The sequence below is a fragment of the Vulpes lagopus genome, chromosome 10, assembly GCF_018345385.1.
Source record: "Vulpes lagopus strain Blue_001 chromosome 10, ASM1834538v1, whole genome shotgun sequence".
Classification (NCBI taxonomy): Eukaryota; Metazoa; Chordata; class Mammalia; order Carnivora; family Canidae; genus Vulpes; species Vulpes lagopus.
In genome coordinates this window covers 78,982,367-79,001,259 of record NC_054833.1, presented here as the reverse complement: position 1 = coordinate 79,001,259, position 18,893 = coordinate 78,982,367, and the positions used below count along the sequence as shown (strand labels likewise).

Sequence of the window (18,893 nt, the reverse complement as noted above, 5' to 3'; positions counted from 1 at the left end):
TAAAAAAGAAAGAAAGAAAGAAAAGGAAAGAAGAAGAAGAAAGAAAGAAAGAAAGAAAGAAAGAAAGAAAGAAAGAAAGAAAGAAAGAAAGAAAACCATGGGATAAAGCTCACTAGAAAGGGAGAGAACATAAATATAGAAGAAGAAAGTAACTATATGCCTCAGCCTGGTCTTTCTAAAAAGTAAGTCCATATAAGACCATGCTTTTTTTGTGTGTGTGAGAAGATTTTCAAGACCACAGAAATATACCTGGTTATGAGGCTTAGTAGTAATGGGGAACACAGACACATCTAGGCATGAAAATTCAAATGGAAAAATACATACATAATAAAAATACGTACATTATAGAGCAGTAGAGGGTACTTACGGTGTGAGAGAATCGTTTGATTCTGCTAATAAAATGTTTGCCATTATCACTTGCCATGCTAATGCCAAATTCAAATATTTCAGGTATTTTAAAACCGAAGCTGAAACTGGACGTGCTTCTTTCTGTCCTTGTGATGTTATGTTCGAAATCTGAGTACGACTCATATGCTGTCAGTGCAAATTTGTATTTGCCTTGGGTCTAAAGGAGGAAAAAAGAGAATGTCTCATTTCATTTGACTCACATCAGTTCAATACAAGTCAACAGATCTCCACTGTACTCTTCCTGTGTGTAAGGCTCTCCAACTAGAGGGTCTGGATACAGAAACCTGAAGGCCAACTGGGGCCCAGCCCTATGGCTCCCAATCCAGTAGGAGAGAGAGATTGTGGGAGATACTCAGAGGTGGGTGCTTGATTTGGGTTTCATCTGGTAGAAATGCAGGAGAACACTCTGGCCTGGGGACTCGGCTTAGGCAAAGTCACATAGGAAAGAAGAGGATGCATTCTACAAAGTTCAGGGATTCTAGTGTGGTTGACCCAGAAGACGCAACAGTGAGAGGAAGGGACAGGTGTTGCGAGGGTGTGCTGGCAAAAAAACATTGAGGTTTCTGCATTACTAGAGGCTCTGAAATGTGGAGTTAATCCAAAGATGAACCAACATAGACATAGCTGAGCCTCCAAAAGATCATTTTGGGATAACACAGAAGTTGCACTGGAAGGAATGGATCTAGGGTCAGAGAGACAGGCCAGTGTGGAGGCTATCAGGGAAGAGCAGCTGATAGTGGACGAGGTCTGGTCAAAGGAGGTGCAGCAGGGATGAAGTGGCATGGAAGGAAAGTGCCTTCCAGAGAACTTAGAAGAGCTGCTTGCTCAAAAATCAGTGTGCATTGTTCTGTGCACAGGGGAGCTGCCAAATGGCCTTGGCGGGATGGCCTTGGAGGGACCAGTCCCCACGGGTCTCCACTCATACACGTCAGCTGCCGGTTGCCTGCAGTTCCCGTAACACTCAGCTGCTGAGGAAGGGAGAAGTGATTCCCAGTGTGGCCTGGGGTAAGGTGGCCTGAAGTGGAACACGTCACCACTGTTTTCCAGTTGAGCAACCTTGGATGACCAATTTAACCTCTGTATGCCTCAATTTCTTCATGTGTAAAACAGAGATGATGATTGTTCCTCCCATTAGGCTTGTTCTGAGGATTGAATCTATGTGGATAAAACACACACAGTGCCTGACTCGACACTCCGAAACCACTGGCTCTGCAGAGGGAAGACCTACGATGTATGTCCTGCCGGGTCAGGGGCTATTTCAACTGCGATGATAAATGGCTGCGCTGAGATCCTCCCTTGAAAGTAGAGACCAAGGAGGGGAATGGCAGTGGGTACTGTAGGGCAGGCTGTGCTCCTCCCTGGGCTTTTTTTTTTTTTTTTTTTGCCACTAAGTATGTGTGGGGAGAAGAGGAGGAGGAGAAGGCCCAGCATGGAGAAGGATCTCAGCCCAAAGTAAGGCTGGAACTCACGTCCTTCCTTTGGATCTCCTGCGTGTATGTGAGTTGTGTGTCCCAAACCCCACTCTCTGTGCATATTGCGTTGAAGTTTGCATGTTCATAGCAACACAGGCTTATATTGACAGAGCCAGTTTGGATTTAAGAGGCTTCGCAGAATGCTGGTTCTAATAGATGGGGACTGGCAGCAACAACAAGAAAGCGGTTTATATTTCCTGAGGACTCACCATGAAGCCAAGGGCTTGCTGCATGTGTTACGCATTTCTACACATGGTCTCACTGATCCTCGCAGAACCCTTCCAACCCTCAATGTAAAGACTGAGAAACTGAGGCTCAGAGCATGTAGGGTTACTCGGGTGCTATCCTGCACAGTCACCCAGTCTGAGTCTCCGAATCCGAAGCTCTACTTCTGTCTTCCAGCAGCTCTGATGCTGTTGCTCAAATAATTCTGCTCCTGCAACTCTTGCTGTTACTGTACGTGGCACGCCAGGCTCACCACTTTGCCCAGAGGAAGGAACTGTCCATTTTACATAAAAAGGATGGAAGCTCAAGGAGAAGTGATACATCCACGCTCACCAGCTAGCAGGCCGCGGGGCAGAGCCTGGACTCCCGGTCAGCTGGCTCCTTAGAACACGCCCCCTCCCTTGCCCCGGCAGTGGCCTCCTGGCCGTCACATACCTGTGGGGTGTAGCTTTCTACATTGTAGGGCTTCCTGAATCTCGTGTTCAGTATGTAATGGGGGGAGCATCCTCCGGCGTAATACCTGTGATCGAGTACTGGGCCCTCAAAACTGTTGGTGAACAGATTTACCCTGCACGGAAGGCATAGAGAGGGGGGAGGGGTTAGGGTCATCGGTTTATGTAATCTTGACTGGTAGACCCTCATGATGAAACCAAATCTCCTCGGTGGAGGAGATCTGTCTCCTATACCTTCAAGATATTTGTCTCCTATACATTCAAGGTCCCCAGTATCTGGTCCAAACCAGCTTTCCAGCTTTACCTCTGGCCCTTCCCGACCACGATCACATACCCTAGTCCCAGCCATTTGGAGATGCTTAATCTTCCACCAGTGTGCTCTGCTCCTTCTCTTTTGCAGAAGTGCTGTTCCTTGTACCCAGAATGCCTTTGCAGCCGCTCACTGTTTTATCTCTTTCTTGTCTTTCAAGATTGAGCTCTGTTGTTGCCTTGGTTGTCTTGGATGTTGCCGTGCTTGCCCCCTCAAGGAGTTATCACCCTGTACTTTACCGTTAGCTTAGGAGAATGGCTTAACAAAATAGCTAAGAACATGAGCTCCGGGGCCAGACACCTGGATTCAAATCCCTGTTCTGCCATTTACTAGTAATGTGACCTCGGGCAAACCAGCTAGCCTCTCTGTATCTTGGTCTCGTCATCTGTAAAATGGCACATCTGTAAAATGGGCACAAGGACAATTCCTGCTTCATGGTGTGAGGATTACATATACCCACTGTGTTCAAACACTGCTCAGTCTGTGATAAATGTTTGGTATTATTTGTCCCACTAGACTGTGTGCCCTCAAGGGCGGTGGTTTCCTTCTTCAATCCTCCATGATGTCCATCACAAGACACTGAACGATTATCATTTACCTAGGGGCTAACTGGAAACAGACCAGCAGTGGGTGGCTCTGTGTACGGATCACCATATATAATGTCCCGCCAAGCCCCGGGCAGCAGATATCATCATGTCTATCTAGAATGGATGAAAATCCAGGCTGTAGCTTTATTTCTCACTGCCTCCCAAGGCAGGCCTCCATTCCTGCCCAGCTCTGACTGCTACTGAAAGCTCTTTTTTGTGTGTGTGGTTGGAAGGAGTTCTGTGTTCCCTCAGCTTCTGCGCACTGGCCTCAGTTCTGTTCCTAACAGAATCATCTCAGGCTCTCTTCCCTGTGACAGAGTTTCATGCATCATAACAATGTCTATACATTTATTTGTATGAAACAGTACAATGATGTGCTGATGTGCTTACTTTGTGGAGGCAGCTGTTGTAATCGACTTACAAATATTGGCTCATTTAATCCTTATAAGGATTCATCGTTAAGACATATCGATTATAAAAAAAAAAAAGACATATCGATTATGATGATGGTGCTCATTTCACAGAGGAGGAGGGTAAGGCACAGAGGGTAACTGACCTGCCCAAGGTCTTACTGCCAGTCTGCATCCTCCCCACCACATAAGCTGCCTCTCTTTGCTTGTCTGCTACAACCACAGTAGCTTATTTGATCCTTATAGAACTTGAGGGGAGGATATTATTGACTTCCTTCTACAGATGACAAAACCGAAGCCCCGCCTACAAACGTGCCTCCCGCAAGGTCCCAGGGCCAGTGAGCTGTCCTTCCATCTCCTCCTACGTGGTTCAGTCTGGCTGGCTTGGAATATCCACTCTGTCGCCCTCTTAGTCATGTGAACCCTAGGAACTCTTTTAACTTTTCTAGGCCTCAGTTTCCTTATTGAGGAGGTGGAGATTATAGTCACTGGTTTAGAAGTGGTCCTGAAAGCAGGTCTTCTCCATATGAGGAGTATCTCTCTCTCTGATGACAACCTTTAAGGAATGAGATTTGATTTTTGTTTAGGAAGAAAGTGAATTCCACTCAGGGTTACTGTTCTCCCCATACTGCATCATATACGATGACTTCTAGTACATGTGAGGGGAGGCTCTCACCCTTCCTCTTGGAAACTAAGAAGCTGCAGAATGTGGCAGGAAATCAGGGAAAACACCAGGCTAGCCTGGTCCCTTTTGATCTCACTCCTCTGATCTCTCTAGAGGATTAGAGCAACTCAGAGATCCCCAGAAGCTTGAAATACAGACTGCAGACCCATCTTGGAAATCCATTTCTTCACTAACAACTTAGGAGCCTAACCTCTGGGCCAGGCCCTATGCTGGGGCCTAGATATACAGAAGCAGATTCAAACCTCCCCTGAAAGCTGTCAATAGGATTTGGAGGTGATGCTTAGAAAGCACCTAACACAGTCACATAACAGGTGTTAAATAAACATCCCCCCCCCCCCCCCCCGCCCATCCCCAGCGTCTCCACACAGCTCTGTCCCTAGTGTTCCTAGCCCGGCCCTCCATGTGGCCTGTACCTCTCCTCAAGACATGTCCCTGAAGCTCCCTGGAGCCTTCTTCAGAGAGCGGCTACAAAGCATCCACTTACACCACAATCTTTTTTCAGAAAGGAAGAAAGGAGAAACTCTGCCAAAATCAGCTCCCTTCCTCTCCTGCAGACTGACATTTGATTTTGTGCCTTCCTATCTATACGGCAGAAAGACAGTGACTTACCCACTGGCCAGACGGCCGATTGCCCAGTACTGTTCCATTTCGTGCTGACATTTTTTATAAATCCTCCTACAGTTTGCTTCATCAGACTGGTCTCCACAGTCATTGTCCCCATTGCAGAGAAGTCTGCGGTTTACACACCTCCCTGTAAGGAGAAAGAGTGTTACCTATACTCACATGGCTGCTAAGAGGGGAACAAACATGGGATGAGCACCAACTATGGCCAGACATGCTCCTGGGTCTTTCATGCCACTTTGATTAGTCCTCATGTATCAGGGTGGGTCAGTAGGGCATTAACATTCTTCCCCCCAAGAAGCCAGTATTGCATTTCCCAATGTACTTGGAGGGGAGATTATTAAGGATGGGGAAAGGGAAAGTGTGTGGGCAGGATCAAAGTGGCCAGACAGGAGGGAAGTCTAGACTTCTCTCCCTGAGGCTGGCTGTCCTGCAGGGTCCTGCACAGTGCTACCTGTGTGAACTTCCACAGGTTACCTGACCTCCCTGCCTCAGTTTGCTCATTTGTAAAATAGGGAGGTCATCCATTCTTAAACCCCCCTTGTTGGGGGGTTTAAATGAATAAATGGAATGGTAGTGGCTCGTGGTAAGTGCTAGATAAGAGTCATTCCTCTAATTACTATTTGGGTAGGCCAAATGCCCATGGCTGGTAAATATTTGCAACAGGATTGGAAACTATGGATTTCTAATCACAAATTCTTCCCACTGAGCAACACCACCTTCAACACCATAGCCATTTAGATTATTTTTAAGCTTTAAAAGTATTTGGACTATATATTTGCAGCACTTTTGCTTCCTTTAAATGTCTTACCCCCCTGACTTGACTCGCTTTCTTATTTGCATATTCTTGGGGGATAAAGCCTGTAAGACAGGTGACCCTGTTTCTTTGGGTGTGTCTGATCATTTATAACCAATATTAACAGCAGAAGAATATCAATCTAGTCTTCAAATATTTCTTACAAGGCACTTAAACTAAAGCCTGCCTGAATAACCATTATGACTTTGGTCAGAATCATGGAACACTGGCCATAATGAGTCCATGGACACACCGTAAAAGTCTTTCAGATTTATTACATAGAATCCTGCATTTGCAATAAGCCCTAGAAATTCCTCTAAAAATCTCTAAAAAACTCTTTCCTGAAAAATCCTTAAGCACAGTTCACATGAGTAAAGTGACTGTAGAGAGTTGCAACACCATCTAGATAGTTTGGGTCAAAATACTCGGAGTTTTGTGGCAGACTTTGAGAAATAGGCACAGGTTTGCTTGAATTCATAAGATGAATGAGTTGGAAAGACAAGTGTTGACTTAGTTCTGCAGCAGATGATTATTTATTTCCTTCCCTCTGTCCATCCATCTGTCCTTTTTCTCCTTTACTTCCTTTAACCAAAAAATTTTACTGACTATATCACATATTAGGGGCGATGCTATACTTGGTTATGCAGAAATGCAAAAGTCAAGAACTATCTCTGCAAAAACTGTTCAGAGATAAATGATCTAACCACCTGTGTAACCATTGTAGGTTCTCCAAGCTGTACTGAGCCCCAAGCCTCTGAGAGAGGCAGCGCTGCAAAGAATATTCATATCCATTGTGCCACTTAATGCTTAGAGCACACTTATAAAGTACTAACATCACTTTCAATTTTTGTTGAGAGGACCAACATGCAGAAAGATTAAGTGACTTCTCCTAGGTCACAAAGTCAAAATGAGACTTGACTCAGGATTCCTGATTCCAGCACACATACTTTTGGTGTCCTTCAGGTCAGTGAATGTAATTTGCATCCCAAATTTCTCACCGCAGCTCTTCTACTTACCTGCTGTATGATGTTGGGCAAGTAACTTCCCCAAGTCTCAATTTCTTCATTCATTCAGTGGAGATAATATTAACACCTACTCTATAGGGCTGTTTTTGTGAAATAATACATGTAAAGAGAGATCAAGGAGGACAAGGAGTCCTCCCAGCCTGACATATGACCCTGACCTTGAGCACTAAGCTATGGCCAGTCCCCCCCATCATTAGGTCTCATCACTTCATTTGCTAGATTTCCCCTCCCACTCCTGCATCCCTTTATACCTGTCTGTGCACACACAAAGCCTTCACATCGCACTTGGCTTCTGCATGGTCTGCTGGTAACACAGTCTTCAACTTCCTTGTCAGAGAAGTTACACGGTTCCCCATAGAACTGAGAGGGCCGGAGCAAGGAGGCATGTCTGTACTATGGCAGAGAGGAGCAAGGTGAACCAGGGGCAGAGCCTCGGGGACCTCAGGAACTGAGGGGTACACTCCGGGGTCCATGTTGCAATTGGCTGTTGGCTTGCCTGTTTGAACTAGACTGTGAGCTCTCTGAGGGCAGAGACCTTGCCTTTGATCTCTGCAGCTCCAGTGATCAATAAAGATTTGCTGAATGGGAGAAAAACCCCGGCTTCAGAGTCAAAGCGTGAGTAGACCAGTTCAATAGGGTGAGTAGACGTAGCCAGTTCAATAATACAAAACCACAATCTCTCAGCTTGATTACTCCAGTGGGTTGATTCAAGTGTTCTTGTTTACTTGGTATCTTATAAATGAAAAAGCAGGGGCACCTGACTCTGATACTTTGTAGTTATGTGATGTTGGCAAGTTACTTAGCCTCTGTGATCTCATTTTGTTAAATCTATAGAGTAGGGGCAATGAATTACCTAAACATACAGTTACGGAGTTTCAATTACATATATGATTTATATGTGAAATCAAATTATGTTGTCTGGTACGTAGCTGGCACACAATTTCTTATACTTCTTTTTCTTTATTATTATTAATAATTTTTAGCAGTCAATATTTCTCTAACTTCCTGTTTATTCCAAAAATACTGAATTTCTAGAACATTAATTGAGCCACCCAATGTTGAAAAGGTAGGTGTTTATGCTTGTTTGTTTTTTCTTTTTTACTGAAGTACAGTTGACAATGTTACATTAGTTTCAAGCGTATAACACAGTAATTCCACAACTCTATACATTATATCATGCTCACCACAAGTGTAGCTACCATCTGTCACCATGCAACGCTATTATAATATCCTTGATTATATTGCCTATGCTGTACCTTTCACCCTGGGACCTGTTCATTCCGTAACTGCTTATTTATTTGGTTTTAATCATAGTCCTGGCCTCTAGCAGGCTCTCAAAGAGGTTGTCACAGACGGTGGTGGTGGTGATGGTAAGCACCAGCCAGTGACAACACAGTGTGATGGCTGCCATGATTGAGGAAGGACAGACTGCTCCTTAACTGTTAGGGGCATCCCTGATGCAAACTCAGAGATGCAAAGATGAGTAGAGATGTCAGGCAAACAGGAAGAGGTGGCATGAGGAGGGTAGAGAAGAATAATCTGGATGGAGAAAACTGCTATACCAAACCTGAGAGACTAGAGTGTGCCTGTTTCAGAATGCAAAAAGAAATTAATCATGGCTGGAGAGAAGGGTACAAGAGGGCAGATGGCCACGGGTGGAGGGAGATATAGCCAGGGACAGGTAACGCGGGGTCTCCCAGACCTCAGTTAGGTTAGGTTCAGTATTTTACTACGAGGCAATGAGAAATAATTCCCAGGGGAAAGTAATCAGAGTTGATGGCTTCCAAATCTTAGTTGTAGATAAGAATCTGGTGCAACAAAAGGATACAAACCAAGGTAGCAGCCCCTTTGAAGAATGCCATGGTAACCAACCATGTTGTTGGCTAACCATGTTGGATAGTGTCTGGAAATCCTGCCCCGCCCCCAAATACAGACAACCATTCACCCATGCTCTTTTGCACTTCCAGAGGGTCTTTCTTCTTGGAAGACTGAGACTGGCAGGACAGAGATGAGGTCTGCAAAGAATATGCTAGATGACCAGCCCCAGGCACCAAAGACAAAATGGGTTTGAGGAACGTGGAAATGATGAAAAGAGACATCTCGAGATGCCAGTTGGAAGGTTTTGATACTCCCAGCCAGTGACCCTGCAGAGAGTGATGATGTCCACTGAGGGCAAGCGCGTAACAAGCTCCGAGTGAAGAGCTCTGGCTGGCTGGCTGGCTGGCTGACTCACAAGGAGTCTTCCTGGTTTATGGGGCAGATGAAGCAATTATACAGATAATTGGATCGATGTTGATAACTTCAGCAATAAAGCTCACTTTGGGAATGGAATGATCCAGCTCGAATCTTCACAAAGCTCTACTTAACTGTCCTGGGCTCACTTTCACAACCTCATTAGGGTCTTAGCCCATGGATGCTTTGATGTCCTGAGGAGTTGGGGAAATGGCAATTGTTCTCTCTTCTCTGACACACCGCTCTGCCCACAGCTGGGATCCTGGGTCAGCTCTCTTAGGACAAGGGAATCTGAATAACAAATACTGCAAAGACCACGTGGTTTATTTGTTGTTGTGAGGTTGTTTTATGGGAAAACACCATGCAAGAAGCCAGAAGGCTGAGTTCAAGGCCTGTTATTTGCTACCAGGTGAATGTGACAAACCATCCGTTCTGAGTCTGTTTTACTCATCTGCCTCATGGAAAGTGTCACAACTGTCTTCCTTTTCTTACAGAGGTGTCATAAAATATCATGAAGTCAAACAATATACATTTATGGAGCACCCATTATGTTCCAGAAATTTAACTACACCGAATTCTATACAGAACTGAATAAACCTTCAACAGCTCACCATTTAACATAAAGGTAAATAATTAAGGGAAAGTAAGTGACAGGAAGAATACAGAGCTATTACAGCTCAGAGATTGCCTATCTAACTGAGCATATGGCTGAGAAGTCAAGGAGAGGCTCAGAGAGGTGGCCTATAAGAATTTCAAATCATGAGTATGTGTTAGCCAGTGACGGACATGGGGAAGGTCACTCCAGCCTGAGGAAACAGAATGAATACAGGCAGAGAGGGCATGAAAAGTGGTCAGAGAGAGACAAGTGTTCTGTGTGCTGGAGCAGGGGACGTTTTATGGAGATGTCAGCCAGGTCTATGTTCCGGAGGCCATGAATGTCATGAGTCTGGATTTGAGCCTAAGGGCCATGTGTAGACTTCAAATGGTTTCAAGCTGGGAAAAGACAGGCCAGACTTGCATTTTTGATAGCTCCTCTGGTTGCAAAATGAAGATGTATTGAGATAGCAAAGTTGGAGGCAGTAAGTCTGAGAAGGAAGCTGTTAACAAGAGCCAGGAGAGATATGCTAGGAAAATAACTGGAAGGTCGAAGAAAGGATCTACTACTTGGAAGCACAGAGGAACAGAATTCATGAATTAAATAAGCCAATATTTATCGAGGTCCTACCACGTGCCAGGCACTGTCAGCACTGCCCCAGCCAATCTCGCTGAGAGCTAGGGCTTCTTGAAGCTTACAGCTCCCCCCAGGCCAGATTACTTACCCTTTTCTTCTGACAGGGATCACACATGGTCCAGGAGGACCAGCTGGAGAGTTCACAATCAATAGGCATCAGCGTGACATCCACACTCCGTGTTTGTCTGCTCTTGGCAAGGCTCTCATTGACTGCGTTTGACTCAAGAGATTGTGGCCTTTCACTTCTACAGGATCATCATGAGAAAACAGAGTCAAGTGTCAGAAGGGAATTAAGTATACATGCAACCATCCCTCCCACCCACTCAGTAAATATATACTTGCTCAATTATGTGAGGCTAGTAGTTTATCATTCAAGTATAGGTTAAGTCATCCAGCAAACAGTTACTGAACAGCCATAAGTGCCTTATATTTTGGCTAGCTGTGGTTGAAAGAGTACTGAGCTCAGAGCAGAAGATCAGCAGTTGGGGGATCTTGGGGTGCTTTTTCTACCTGTGTGAGTTCCATTTTTTCTCATCTATATAATTGGAGAACTATAGCTATCCCACAAGGTTTTTTTCTATGATTAACTAAGAAAGTACATATGAAAGCACTTTATAAACTCTAAACTGCTATAGATATGCAGGTAATACAACCACAGCTGGATAGAGGACTTTAAGCAAATCCCCCCTCTCTGCAGGTCTTGTGTTATGCCGCAGGAAAGGAGAGGTTTGAACTAGATGGTATTTTGTTTTTTGTTTTGTTTTTAATTTTTTTTTGAAGGGGAGAGGGGCAGAGGAAGACAGAGAGAGCGACTCTTAAGCAGGTTCCATGCCCAGTACAGAGCCCAATGCCAGGCTTGATCCCACTACCCGGAGATCATGACCTGAGCCCAAATCAAGAGTTGGATGCATATCAACTGCGCCATCCAGACACCCCTGGAATAGATGGTCTTTCAGGCACCCTATCATGTTAAGAGCCCATGAAACATTGGCTGAGAACAAACAACATTCAGGGTACTGAGCTACAGGGCACACAGGGACACAGAGAACATGGACTCTGCCTTCTGGAAGTCTCAGTTTGTTTTAGAATGGGAAAAGAGAACCAGATCTCCTATCTTAGCTCTTTGGGACTTTATCCATTAGGCAAGGTTTTTAAGCATGCAGGCCCCATGGCCAGAGCTCTGCTTTTTAGGGGCTACAGTATGGACCCTGGGCAGGGGTGGGGAGAGCCTGGATGTGGGACAAGCAGGTAAGAGCCTCTTGGCAGTAGCATCAACGAGTGATGTGAGCTTGAACCATGGCAGCATCTGGGGGAGAGCACTTGGGGAGGACAGGTATATGAGGCACTGCCCAGGTGGAATAGGAAGGCATTAGAGAGGACGGGGTTCGAGCCGATGCTTGTTTCCCGTTTAGGAGCAAAAGGGCTTGTCGGGGAAGATGTGGTTGGGACATGCTGAGTCCCAGGTACTCATGGAACACCTGTATAGAGTATTCAGCAATTGGTTCCTACGTGGGATTCACACTCAGAAGAGAGATTTTCACCAGAGATATGGATCTGATCATGCAAAGCTATGGAAGAAGATGAGACTGTTCTTGAGAGGAGACAAAGGCCAAGGGTAAGTCCTTGAGGAACATCACTACCACCCGCAAACCAAGAAAGGTTGGTGCCCTGCCAGTCCTGAGCACGGGCAGCAGAGGGCAGTGGGTGGGGGCATAGGTGAGGCCAGGGTGGATGGTGGGGAGACAGGCAGTGTCACATCTGCGGAGCAGTTAAGCGATGTGAGACCTGAAATATGCCCAGAAAGTAAGGGAACCCTTTTTGTTGAGTTCCTGGCACTCAGTGGGTCATTCCGTAGAATGAATAAATGAACGTGTCACTGAATCTGTCTAGGCCTCCAGTTTCCCCACGTGTAACATGATGGGTGTATTAGGATTTTGCTTTTCTTCCATCGGAGAGCATATAACACTGTAAGACCTTTGTCATCTGTGTTCCTTTACAGGCACGAGAGATGAGAGAGAAAACAGATTTGCTGAGCACCCTGGACATGTCAAGACCGAGCACGGAGTTTGACCTGTGCTATCTCACGGAGTCCCCACAGCAATGTGAGAAGACACTGCCGCTTAGACAGATAAGGGAAATGCCCGAGAGTCATACAGCTGGCTCGCGGTGGTCTGGGGGTCTTAGCTGAGGTCTGTTGGACTCTAGAACCTCTGCAACCGTTTCCCCAAACCGGGAACCAGGCCAGCATCCACTCCACCGGTGCCCTCCTTCTCTGTGCAACGCTTCTTCCCTCCTTGTGTCCAAGATTGAGTCATTAGGGAGAGCATCACAGAGCTTCCACTGACTCAAATACATAGTACATCACTCCAGACAAGGTCATTAACAATACATTCTCACTTGGCAAAAGTCCTAAAAAGAGTATAATATTAACTACAGTGAAATCCATCTCCACAACCGCCCCAGAGACCAGCAAAAATCAATTGCCTAGTAAAGTTGGATCTTTAACGAAAGGTCAAAGACTCTCCTGGAAACCACAGGTGGATGCTTTAAAATGGTTACTTGAGGCAGGATGCTGCACACCAGTGGGGGGGCTCAGAATGTGCTCTTATCTACTAATTTGCCCAGGTTTGACAAAACAATACTGTCTGTGATTCGGCTTCTCCTAAGTATATATTTGACAGCTCGGCAGGGTACCTTCTTCCTGTTTCAACTCAGAAACAGTTACATTGTGTTTTCAGCAATGATCAACCCAATTCTGGGACACAATTGAGACGGGGTGGATAACTAACAGGAGTGCGCGTGCACACACACACACACACACACACACACTATTCAGAGTCACAATTATTTTCCTCTCTAAGATTTGAAAGCCTGTTAGTAGGCAAGATGATCGTTTACAGAAGGAACTTGGTAAAAAGTAGTTAGAGCCACCGGATGTCTCATTTTTGTGCCCCATTTTCATTATGGAGGTGGCAATATAATGAAGTAATCAGCTGCGTAAATAGTATGTTTGTAAATTACAGCAGTTGGGATGTGTGTGGTTTATTAGCCCTACAAAACGCAAATCTGAAAGAAAGGCTGGCACTAAGTCGCATCTTTAAATCCTGGCCTGTGTAGGGATATAGCTAATGGCTCTCACGCCTATGGATTTTTACAGAAATAAACTAGATGCACTTTTGACTCGCTGAATTGACTCTGTCATTCAAAATCCTCTGTATGGGGGATGCCTGGGTGGCTCAACGGTTTAGCGCCTGCCTTTGGCCCAGGGTATGATCCTGGAGTCCCGGGATCAAGTCCCACCTCGGGCTCCCTGCATGGAGCCTGCTTCTCCCTCTGCCTGTGTCTCTGCCCCTCTTTCTGTGTCTCTCATGAATAAATAAACAAAATCTTTTTTAAAAAAAATCCTCTGTATGTTTTTTTTAATCCTCTGTATGTTTTTAATGTTGAAAACTTAAACATGCCCAGAGAAGTACAGAAAATAAAGTAATAAACACTCGTGTACTCACAACACAGGATTGGGAATTATTAACATTTTGGTATATTTCCTTCAAGTCTCTCTCATTCATTCATTCATTTATTGGAGAGAGAAAGAGCATGAGCAGAGGAGTGGCAGAGGGAGAGGGAAAGGGAAAATCCTGAGCAGACTCTGATGAGCTGAGCCCAATGCAGGGGCTCCATCCCACAACCCTGAGATCATGACCTGAGCCAAAATCAAGAGTCGGATGCTTAACCAACTAAGCCACCCAGGTGCCTCTAGTCTTTCTTTTTTTAAATAAAAATGAATAACCCTATACATTTCACATCTGCGTGTGATACCAGTCCCAGTTTTGTTTCCTTCTCCTCCTTTTCATAGGGAACTATTGTTAGGAATTTACACATATCCTTGAATCCTTTAAATATTTTTATGTATCTATCCATATGTGCAACATAGAACACTGTTTTTGTATGCTTTACTCTTACTGTACATATTATTGTGTAAATTGCTTTTGTCAATCTCTTATGTCTGAGCCCAATGCTCGTTGGTTCATAAAGAGATCTTTACCTAGATATCCCATCAGAGGACATAAATTGCATTTGATTTATTCTTTTTCTTTTTTGAAGGACATTTATATTTTCCCACTGTTTTTCCATTGCAAATAATACTACAATAAACACCCTGCTACAGGTTCTTGGAACATATCCCTCTACATAAGGAATGGCAGGGATGTGCCTTTCCTCGAGGTGTGTGGAATGCTACTGCCAACATCAGGACATATTTCACTGGGTCCCTGTCTCTTACTCTCTTTCTAACAGGAGTTTCTGATCAAAATAAAGATGGATCCACCGAGTAAGGCAGGATTAGGTCAGCAGTAAATTGTAAGCCATCAGCTTATATAGATGCGGTATGTCAATATATTTTGGCTTTCTGTAGAAATGCCCTGACACAACAACTTTCTTGTCACACACAATTTGTTAGGCAGCTGCATCCCCTCTGCAACCAGCATCCTTTCTCTTTGCTAGAAGGGGCAGCCTCTGGGTGGCAGATTTTCAATTTCTCCTTTCTCTGTCAGTTGCCATTGTAGGTGTGAAATTTAAAGCAACATCTCAAGGCAACAAATGTGTGGTCCAGGGACAGAGAAAGGGCATGGAGGTCCAGTAGGTCAGATACACAACGAGAGGGGATAATGCACTGGAGAGGTAGAATGGTGCAGGGTTACACAGGAGCTCTGGAACCAGAAAAAGTCTTGGATCTGAATCCATATTCTGTTACATATGAAGTAAGTAGCCTTGTGACAATGACATTATCTCTCAATCTTAGTTTCTTTTCCTCTCAGTTACACTGTAAAAAACAGCACATACCCCAGATAGCCGTGAGGAATGAGAGCTCATGTAGCTCAGTGCCTGGCACAGAGTGGCAATAAATAAGCCACCGGTCTAGTGACAGTGTGATGATTTCATCTGGCTTGATTATAAGAGGAACCCAAGACAAGAAACTGTTCTCAGCTAACAGGAGGGAGGTCTCAGCTTCTCCTGTTTCAGAACCGAAGCCTGTTCTTCCACGCTTCAGCCTGTTCTTCCACGCTTCACGTGGAAGCCTGTTCTTCCATACCTGCCGCTTGCAGGGGTGCCTGGTGGAAATCACGGGGAGGGGCTGAGCACCACACCTGGTTTGAGACTGACAGAGCATGAGTGAATCTCCTCCTCTCTTTGAGGATCATTTTGCTACTCTACACCATGTAAGTATGAGATTAATATCCACCTCTGGACATGGCTGGAGGGTTGAACAGGGCCTCTACTTACCCTCTCCTACCTCCGCTTCCTACATCAGAGTGAACCTTCTAATGTATAAATATGATCATGTTGCTTCTTGGCTTAGAACTTTTCAATGGCTCCCTATTGCCTGGGAGGGTAAGAGTCAAGCTCCTTAGCCAGTACCCTAGTGTTCTTGGTCCTCTCTGCTCTGACCCTGCTCACTCCCACTTTGGTGGCACTCCACTGTGGCCTGTGCTCAAGGCCTCTTGAAATAGATTTGAAGCTTCAGGGACACACCAGGTTTGTCCTACTTCCATGCCTTTGTCTGTGGTGCTTCCTCTGCCTGGAGCTCCCTCCACTGCCTTGGCCGTTTGACAACACCTATTCATATATAAAGATTCAGTGCAAGTACCCCGTCTTCTAGAAGCCTTCCCACATACCCTGCATGCCCAATAGAGCTGGTCATTCCCTCTCTTGGTTTCCACCTGTCCCTGTATCTTCTCTTGGAACAGTACACATAGAGTGTGCTCACGTGCTGGCTTTCTCCATGAGAACACAAGCTCTCTGTGGCTTACTCATCTCTGAATCATGCAGGGGTCACTGCTGTGGGCAGGGTTGCTATGAGCCCCTTCAACCCTCCATTCCAGACACATTTCCTCGGGTCCATAACCCCTCTCTGTGTATACAGAGTGCGTGCACCTAAGGAAGGCCTTGGTAACCTTGGTTCTTCTTGGGGCCAAGTTGAGATTCTTGACAATCATAATAGTTACTATTTGTTGAGTGCACAATGTGTAGTGAACACTCACCGTCCTGGCCTTAGGGACAGTGCCCAGTGGCTGCTGAGTACTAAACAGAGCTGAGACCAAGGCGTGTGTCCAATGGGTACTGGTGCTACTCATGGTAAGTGGGAGGTTGTGCTCAGGAAACATTTATGGAATGAACAAAAGGAATAGCACTAACAGTCCTTCCTCCCAGAGGGTTACTCACAAGGTGGCCTGGGACACCTGAGTGCTTCAGCATTCATGGTAGGGACTTTTCATGTAGAGAGGATCCCCCAATTGCCAAGTCACTGGCACTTATCTCACTGAAGCTCAAGTTTGAGCTTTCACTCAGATAATTTCTTTAGCCTGTTTTATATCCTGTTAACAAAATGATGAAATAAATCAATTAGCATTTATCTGCTGAGAACATATGGAGTGTGTGTGTATGTGTGTATGAGAGAGACAGAGAGAGAGAGAGAGAGAGAGAGAGAGAGAACGCCACTGGGTGAGCAAGAGCACCTGAGAACCCAAAGAATTTGGGTTGATGAGCAGAGAGAGTGAGTCCCTCCCATAAATTAAAATCATTGATGTGAATTGGCTCTTTTTTCCATACACAACAAACCTTCTTTTGCATAAAGAATCACACCGGGGCTTTGTTCAGAACACAGAACAAGTATCCTATTCTTCTCAGCGTGACAAAATACATTCAAACATGTCAGTTTCTTCTGGGCACTTTTGTTGAAGTCAGATGCTTGGTTCCACAATAATTTCAAGGGAGTTGTTGATATTTTATCAAATGCATGCAAACTGCTTCAAGAGATGTTCCTTATTCAAAAGGCACTCGACAAAGAGGCGGTCAGCACTCTGTGGCTTTATACTCCCTGTCACATGATTGACTGGGGAATCATGTGTAACCGTCACTTACCTGGAGCCAGGTAAACTGAGGCAGCCCAGAGCAGCACAGAGAAGAATCAGCTCTGCCAGTGCCCTCCACCCCTGCAGCCGAGATGTCTTCATTTTCAGTATGAGACCGAGCTTCTGCTGAGGCTCCTAGGTCCATGAAAGGTCCACGCAGGGAGCACTGCTGTCAGCTTCTGTCCCCATAGAGCAAACAGGTCAGCAAAGTAAACAAAAAATCAACAGTGACCGGAAACCCCTTAGACTTTGTACGGACAGAAACTTACCTATGACTCTGAACACCAGGGAGAACAATGGAAAGTTCTATACAAGAAAGAGGCAGCCAAGAGGACAAGCTGTTAGTGAGGATGAGGGGCTCGAGGTCCAGAAAGCCTGGGTTCAAATCCTTTCTCTGCCACTTGCTCACTTTGTCACCTTTGGCAAGTTACTTTATTTTATTTTTTTAAAGATTTATTTATTTATTCATAAGACACGCAGAGAGAGAGAGAGAGAGGCACAAGCAGAGACAGAAGCAGGCTCCATGCAGGGAGCCTGACATGGGACTTGATCCCGGGTCTCCAGGATCACGCCCTGGGCGGAAGGCAGCACTAAACCGTTGAGCCACCCCAGCTGACCTGGGCAAGTTACTTTACATTGAAGCCTCAGTTTCCTCAAATGCAAAGCAGTGAGGCTTAAGTAGAATAACAGAAGTAAAGTGAGTTGAACGGGCCCATGTTAAACACTCAGATATGTGAGCTATTACTACGACGTGGAAGGCAGGGTGGGAAGTCCAGCCAAGCTTTGCATTTTGTCTCTTTCTAGCTCTGTGACTTTGAGCAACTTGACGAGAGGCCGTAGAGCTCTAGAACCTATCTACCTGAGTTCCAGTTCTCTTGGTATGTTTCACTAGCTGTGTGGCCCATGGCAAATCATTAACCTCTCCGAGCTTGACTTACCCCATCTATAAAACAAGAAGAATAATAGTACCCAACTCACAGGTTGTTGTGAAATTTAAATAAATTTCATGATTTAAAACACTTTGTTTTTTTAATTTTCTTTTTTTTTAAGATTTTATTTATTTACTTGAGAGAGAGAGAGAGTGCACAGAGGGAGAGGGAGAAGCAGGCTCCCCACTGAGCAAGGGATCCTGATGCAGGGTTCGATCCCAGGACCCTGGGTTCATGATCTGAGCCAAAGGCAGATGCTTAACTGATTGAGCCACCCAGGCGCTCCGAAAATGCTTTGAAGAGTGCCTGGCACATTCTATGTGCTCTCTCTATGAGTAAACTGATACATTTTTATTGAGTCTCTCTGACTCTCTTTCCTCATCTGTAAAATGTGACTCTCATGCTTACTTGGCAGAGTTGAGAGAGTCAGATGGGATACTAGATATGAAAATGTTTCACAGGTAGGCATTATAAAAATGCTAACTATAAGAGAATAATTATCCAAATATGCGGTGGTGTTCCTATATAACTACGTGGAACTTCACTGTAGCTAGGGGGAAACAGAGAGCTTCCCTGACCTCTCTGGGAAGTGAAGCAGGTGG

The 18,893-nt window shown here is 45.2% G+C and overlaps 1 protein-coding gene across 1 annotated transcript in view; it reads right to left on the bottom strand.

Moving 5' to 3' along the window:
- The window catches only part of C8B (complement C8 beta chain), a 38,739-nt gene extending 21,198 nt beyond the window's left edge, over positions 1 to 17,541 (bottom strand). The window contains exons 1-6 of the mRNA XM_041772194.1: positions 17,373 to 17,541; positions 10,543 to 10,699; positions 7,243 to 7,384; positions 5,159 to 5,300; positions 2,541 to 2,673; positions 368 to 565 (exon numbers count right to left, since the gene is read on the bottom strand). Coding sequence (XP_041628128.1) covers positions 368 to 565; positions 2,541 to 2,673; positions 5,159 to 5,300; positions 7,243 to 7,384; positions 10,543 to 10,699; positions 17,373 to 17,464 — 864 coding nt within the window. The 5' untranslated portion in view covers positions 17,465 to 17,541. The remainder of the gene's footprint in view (positions 1 to 367; positions 566 to 2,540; positions 2,674 to 5,158; positions 5,301 to 7,242; positions 7,385 to 10,542; positions 10,700 to 17,372) is intronic.
- Between the last annotated feature and the right edge of the window lie 1,352 nt (positions 17,542 to 18,893).